Source organism: Brassica oleracea, chromosome C5, assembly GCF_000695525.1.
Source record: "Brassica oleracea var. oleracea cultivar TO1000 chromosome C5, BOL, whole genome shotgun sequence".
Taxonomy (NCBI): domain Eukaryota; kingdom Viridiplantae; phylum Streptophyta; class Magnoliopsida; order Brassicales; family Brassicaceae; genus Brassica; species Brassica oleracea.
This window is the reverse complement of record NC_027752.1, coordinates 9049234-9056618: the sequence shown is the minus strand read 5'-3', so window position 1 is coordinate 9056618 and position 7385 is coordinate 9049234. Positions and strand designations below refer to the sequence as shown.

Below are 7385 nucleotides of genomic sequence, written 5' to 3'. Positions count from 1 at the left end.
CCAGAATTGTGCGACCGCGGTCGTCAGTTTTTTGGCGGTTGCCTTAGGCAGACGATAGCAAGACATCACATGGTTTGGTAATGCCGTAACCACGGATTTAATAATCACTTCTTTTCCTCCCTTTGTGAAAAACTTGAAGGTCCAACCATTAGCTCTATTATTTAGTCGGTCCTGCACAAAGCTAAAAACTTGTATCTTGGATCCCCTCAGATTTTCTGGAAAACCTAGATAGGATCCCATGCCTCCAAGATTCTGGATTCTCAATATATCTCTTAACTCCTGTCTTGCTGATTCCTCAATTATGTGCCCAAATTGAATCGAGGACTTATAGAAGTTTATAAGCTGACCTGATACAACCTCATATTCCTTTAAGATCCTAAGAATGATTTGACATTCTTCTTTTTGAGCCTTACAGAAGAAAAGACTATCATCCGCAAAAAGCAAATGAGATATCGATGGACATGCTCTAGCTACCTTCATTCTCGTTAAGTGTTTCTCTCTTTCCGCCTTTTTAATATTTGCAATTAAAGCCTCAGTACACAGAATAAATAAATAAGGTGATAAAGGATCCCCTTGTCGTAAGCCCCTGTGTGGGACGATAAGACCCCGTGGTTGACCATTTAGTAGGACCCGATACTGAACCGATGATATACACTCCATCATTAATGTAATCCAATGAAGACCAAAACCCATCTTCTGTATTAGAGCCTTGATAAAATCTCATTCCACTCTATCATACACTTTACTCATATCCGTTTTAATTGCCATATATTTTTTTTGGCATGCCTTATTAGTCCTTAATCCATGAAACATTTCCTGAGCTATAAGAATATTATCAGAGATCAACCTTTCTGGCACAAATGCCGACTGGGTTTCTGATATGAGGGAAGGTAAGCATATCTTTAACTGCTGACACAGAACCTTCGAGATAATTTTATACCCAACATTACACAGGCTAATTGGCCTCAATTCTGTCATCCTTGTAGGCTTCTTCGTCTTTGGGATCATACAAATATTAGTAATATTTAACCTCAGATCCAGTATTCCAGTAACCAAAAAATTATTCACCATGTCCACCAAATCCTTCTTAATAATATGCCAGGAGTGTTGAAAGAAAAGAGATGTCATACCGTCCGGTCCTGGTGCCTTCTCTGGGTGCATCATAAACAAGGCTTCTCTAACCTCGTTCTCCGTCGCTACTCTCAACAGTCGTTGATTCATCTGAGGAGTGATACCCGGTGTTACTTCTGTAAGGAAGTCATCAAACTCCGTTGGAGAAGTGGTAGTAAAAAGCTCTTCGAAATAGTCTACTGCCACTTTTTCCACACCCGTATCCTCCGTAATCCAATTCCCCAGAGCATCATGTAAACCCACAATCCTATTACGGACCCGTCATTTCTTAGTCAAAGCATGGTAGAATTTTGTATTGAGATCCCAGATGAGTACCACAAATTTCTACTTTTCTGTTGCCAACACTCCTCTCTATCTTTATATGCATCTTGCAACTTCCTTGAAACCTCTAAAATATCCTCATGAGACCTAGAATTATCTGTTTGTACTTCCTCAAGAGCTTTCTGTAACTCATTAATTTTTTTCTTTCCATAAGGTGGATTATTTTTCCGCCATTTAGTAATTTCGTGTCGACAATTGCTAATCTTTTCCACTATCCCAATTTCACTTTTTTCACTATAATATGACTAGCCCATTGTAATTGACTTCAGAAAACCTTCTTCTCCAATTCATCTTTTATCAAAACGAAATTGCCCTTTTCTCCTTGTGACTTTAGTTTCTAGATAAACCACTACTGGGCGATGATCGGATGCCACCATCCCTAAATATTCTGTATAAGAATATGGCGATGAAATGTCGTCATATATCACCTTTTAACATGATTTTCTAAATCACTACAAAAAAATTCTCTTTGTTTTTTTTAATAAAAATTTACTCTTTGTTTTGTACTCATAAATCTGTTTGTAGTATGTTTTAGTTTCCCTAGATTGTGATGAAATACCAAAGATAATAATTTTGAATGCCTCTTAACGTACACACACAAGTAATTAAAAAGGTAAACCCAATTTGCGAAAGATTAAATTGTGAATGTAACATTAATTTTTTTTTAAAAAAGTTCTTCTAATTGAAATTTTTATATTATATATAACATTTATATCTTGAATAATGAATTATTTCGCATAATGTATATATTTTTTAAAAATAAGTTCTTAAATGAAACTATAAAATTTAATATAAATTATTAAATAGTTTCGTATATTAATTTGGAATTCATGTACCATATAGACAACACACCTAGTTTCCAAATAAAGAAAAAAACTCATGATAATTACACTCAACCGTTGGAACAGTAATACTACAACTCATAATCGTGTGATGTTTAGAATTAAGTCCAACAAAAAAAAACATAAATAAACAAAAGAACAAAGCACAATTTCAAATAATGGTTTATCTATTAATCCATTTTCAAACAATTTACTAAAAATAAACTCAATGATTAACTAGTTAGTACACGCGACGTTTCAAGTAATGATTTATCTGTTAATATCCATATCAAACAATTTACTATATAGTAAAGTTCAATGATTAACTAGTTAATAACACATAAAATTTAGTTTTTTTTTTAAACATAAATGTTATGTTTTAAAATTTTTTGAAAAAATTTAAAAGTCACGAAGGAAAAAAGAGATAAAAACTAATTAGACAGAAAAGGGTCAAGTTCCGCTGTAGCTTTTGTTAATTCTACTACAACAAATCATTTTTTCAGAAAATTGTATTTTTTACCGCATATAACATTATAATTTAATCTTATAAGGAAGTGAATTCAACACTATTTGTAATTATAATAAATAGTTACTTGAACAACAAACTCTACAATGCAATTCTCTCTTTCGTGCTAATACATTATATTCATAATATAAAGATTTTCTGTGACACTTAAGATCTACCTGAAACAGAAACAAATAAATTCTTGACCATTTGAAGGAATTTTACAATTTGATTTCTTTTGTTTATTTTTTTTACCTCTTAAAAAGTTAGGGATGCGTTATTAGAGTTTATAACTGGAATATACATTTATTGATATTTTATTACATTGTAGAGCAGTTATTGCTACAAACACACTTATTAGTGGCTAAAGTCGTGCATGACCTCAATAAAGCGAAACCAGGTGTAGGTAGTTTAGTAATACAACAAATTTTTCTGGTTACACTAGTTTGTGGTTTCGAAATTCGAAATGAGACCAACGTGATTGGTGGATTTTAAGCGGGCGTTTTTGTTTGGTTAATTTTATTAGGTTGGACCCATAAAAAGGTGAAACCGTGACCTTTCCAATTTTTTACGGAACTTTACTCCAACTTTGTAACCAGCGGTGAAAGTGACGACGAACGACGGTAGGCGATGACGACGAAAAGAAAGAGAGCTGGCAAAGCCATCGATGACGGTGAGTTAGAATCAAGGTTTATTGGCGTTTACTAATGATTCTTGATTTAGATCCGGTTTCATATGTGTCTGCGGGCTCAGGTACGGCACCGATGGAGGATGTTGCGGTCAATGATAGGCTGCCACCTCGTCTCTTTGCCACCGACCGCTACCCTAGCAACAGGAACAACTGCTATTCGTCGCTGGAGTTCCTGCTTCTGGTTAGGGATGTGCTTGAAGGTTCAGCGGAGATGGAAAGATTGTTGTGTTCATGCGCGTTTTCAGCGAAATTGGTACATGGAATGCTTTCGAGGCAGTTGGTAACCAAGAAACGGTTCGAGATGTGGCATGTTTTCGGTGGGGGTCCGACAAGGTTCTCGCTTGCAGAATTTGGCCATGTCACTGGCTTACCTTGTGGGGAGTTCGAGCAGGGGTACGAGGTAGATGAAAAAACGAAGCCGAAGAAAACAAACTATGTTTTCTGGGACAAGTTGTTTGGGGGGAGGCGTAACTTGAATTTAGAGGATCTTGCAGCAATGGTTGTGGGTGAAATAACTCTGTCTCCAGGGAAGAAGCTAAGAATATGTTTGATCATCATTGTTGACGGGGTGCTCATGCCGAAAATGCAGAAGCCAAAGCCGACGTTGAAGTATGTTAAACTGGTGGAGAAGCTAGACAAATTCTTCTCTTTTCCGTGGGGGCGTGAGTCATTTTGGTGGACAATTAGCACAATGATACCGCCTAAGAAGGTGTTGGGGAAGCGCGATGACCCAGAAGGCATTTTCTGCGCCCAGCTGAGGCAGGAGACTAAATTCCTATTGGGGTTTCCCCTTGCACTGCAGCTTTGGGTGTTTGAAGCCATTCCAGTTCTGCTTGACCGGCTAGGAGGCGATGACAGTGTTACGCTCTTGAGCTATGTTGGGGACAAGCTTCCCACACATACGGGGCTGGTGTTAACTGATGTGCTTTATGTGGAGCATAGTCCTAAGGTCAGTATTTTTTATTTGTGGATATTCCGAAAGATATGTACTTGTGTACATGCATGTCTTTGGGTTAGTTTTGTTTAGTTGTGTTTTGTGGATATCGTATGAAAGATATACATTTGGATAACTTATGTAAAGTTATACATGTGGATAAACGTAATTAAGTGTACGCATGGACATCTTAAAGTAACGTGCACGGTTAAGTTAGGACTAAAAACGTTGTACGGTTTGGATGCAGTTGACGGTTCTACCTATGATGGAGGTTGATGAGGATAGAGATGATGAGTGGGGTGTGTTCGACTGTGAGATATTTGTTAGGAAAGTTGCGTACATGGTGGACCTTTTGATATCGGGGCACAAGTTCCAGAAGGGGGAGTGGGGTGGCAGTGATGTTGCAGAACCACTCTATGTCCATGACCCAACAGTGACCGAAGTGAAAAAGAAAATCAGGAAATTAACTCAGAAGGAAGAGGCAGGGGCTGTGATGAAGCAGAGGAGGCTGAGCAGGTACTTCAGCCGGAAAGGCGATGGAGGGGGGGGGGGATAAGTACGAGGCTCTACTGGGGGTTGTGGAGGGGATTAAAAAAGAGCTCAGCAGACTAAACAAAGTAGTAGAGAAGCAAGGCAGGCTGCTGAGGAAGTTTAAGGCTAAAATTATAGGGAAGTTTTCCAGCAGTAAGTTGGGGGGATTGCGGAGTAGAAAGAAGAGCGCCGTTTCTGTTGAGCCAGGGACTCTGTTTGGGGGAAGCGACCTTGAGGGAACCGATAACAGCATGGAATATTGGGTGCCGTTAACGGGGTGAGAATAGGCCTCAGGCAGTGGCTGAACACGCTCTGAAAGAAGGAGATGGTGTCCCACTGTTGTATACTAAGAAGGAGGACGTAACTGAGCAGGCCCATGTGGTAATATTTGGTAGTGGGAGTAACACATTCTATATAACTGAGGAAGAGGTAGGAAGCAAAACTGGGTGNTGTTGGCAATGCTTACCCGCTGTCTTATGTTGAGCATGATAGTGATGTGGGTGCTGATTTAGGGGTCCCAGGGGAGCCAGTTGCTTGCGGCACTGAAGTGGTAAGAATCACCTTATATTTTGTTATTTCTTAGATGGGTTGTTTGTAGGCTTACAAGTGTTTCACAGGATTTTGGAGACCTTAATAGGCTGGTGGGTGTCATCACACGCGGGGTGACGGGTACGGTGGCTGAGAAAGAGGTTGGAAAGGCAACGGAAGGTGGTGCAGCCACAAAGGACACTGATGGTCAGGTAATTAGAGTGTGCGGTACATGTGTACTATGTAGCGAGCTTGTAGGCATGTGCAAGTTAATGGGGTGTTTATTTGTCTCCATGTGTGCGCAGAGCATGGAAGCTGATGGTAATGCAATGGAGCGGGGCAATTTGATGGAAGGCCCTAATGAGAAGGTAAAAGTGATGCATAGATTGTATATAAACATTGTCGTGAGAAGTGATTACGTAAGGTGTGATTTTGTGCTTGTTGTGTAGAGTGGTGAAGCGTTAAAAGTGGACGAGGCAATGGGGGGGCGATGGGGGAAAGCCAATAATTGACTGCTCTGTGGTGGAAGAGGACCAGGTAAATGTCCCAATAGCTGAAGAGGTATGTACATGTGGATTTATTTGACTTAATGAACATAAGTAATCATATGGTGTCCATATGGACTTCTGATTATGTGTGTTTTTACACTGGGTTCTGTAGAGTGTGGCGGCGTTAGATGTAAAAGAAGCTAAGGGGGGCGGCAAAAAGGGGCCCACTGTCGACAGTTTAGTGGCTGAAAAGACCGTTGAAAATTGCCCCAATGCTGAACATGTATGTACATGTGGATAATTGTTCTCATTGTACAGTAGTACACACACTGATAAGAAGACATGTCTGAGAAGTGTGTTTTGTTTGTCGTAATTAGCAGAATGTCGCCCTTGCGAAGCAGGCAGTGGTGGATGAGGAAATAGTTGGGGAGGTATGTCATTGGTAATATAGTAGCGCGCACCGAAGTATGGATGTAATAGTTATGTTGTTTGTGGTCGGCAGGAGGCAACATCAGAAGGTGAGGGATGTAACAGCGATGGCAATGGAGATAAGTAATTAATGGAGCTAAGTGACTCCTCGCCGTGCCAGAGGAGCGAGAAGCACAAACCAATGGAGAGGAAAGCAGGCTTGGCGGCCTTGTTGTTGGCGAAGTAGCCATTTACCATGGAAAAACTTGTTCCAACGGTTGAAGATACATACTTTCGCTTTTTCGAGAATATGTTGGTTGGGAATCCGAAAGTGTAAGTCCCCTTTATTTTGGTATGATGATGGTGAATTTGGATGTAATTTTGCCTACTATTTTTGCAGGTTGCATCTAAATGCTGGCAAATTTGATTTGGACAACCAATTCTTCCTTGAGCTTGCCACATCCCAGGAATGGGTGTCTACTAAGGTATTGGCTTTGTTTTGTTATTTCGGAACAATCTTACTGGATTTTTTATTGTGTGGCAAAGCTGATTTGTACATGTGGACACAGCATATAGAAGCTTTGGTTGAGTACGTTGCTAACAGACATGAGGAGATACTCAAAGAAAGGCGTAGCATATTTCTCCCGCCTTGGTTTGTAACACATTTGCAAGGGAAGGCAAGTGCTTTCAACGCAGCTAAGGTTAACAAGGGGAGGGTATTGGCCGATGGGCGACTCTCAGGGTTTCTAACTAAGGAAGGGAGGAAGTGGGGAGCGGAGGTCGACACCCTGTATGCACCAATGATTTGGGATGGGAACCACTAGGTGGGTCTGTGCATAAGCCTCACAGATTGGCGTGTGCTGGTGCTAGACCCTAACCCAAGGCTGAAAGACATGGCAGCGGTGTGGGGTTTGTTGGAAGTTGTGTCAAATATGCTTCCATATTTGGTGGAGAAGGTTTGTCCACCTCCAGAAGATGAAGCGTATAGTTTGGAGCCTTTCACGATTGAAAGAATGGGATGTGCTTA

The 7385-nt window shown here is 40.3% G+C and overlaps 1 protein-coding gene across 1 annotated transcript; it reads left to right on the top strand.

The window, feature by feature from the left end:
- Positions 1 to 3542: 3542 nt before the first annotated feature.
- Positions 3543 to 6506, top strand: LOC106344442. Its single transcript, XM_013783823.1, has 10 exons — positions 3543 to 4418; positions 4651 to 4919; positions 5222 to 5363; positions 5447 to 5484; positions 5533 to 5674; positions 5768 to 5830; positions 5912 to 5938; positions 6123 to 6233; positions 6331 to 6381; positions 6453 to 6506. The coding sequence occupies exons 1-10, from the start codon at positions 3543 to 3545 to the stop codon at positions 6504 to 6506; spliced, it is 1773 nt and encodes a 590-aa protein (XP_013639277.1).
- The last annotated feature ends 879 nt before the right edge of the window (positions 6507 to 7385 follow it).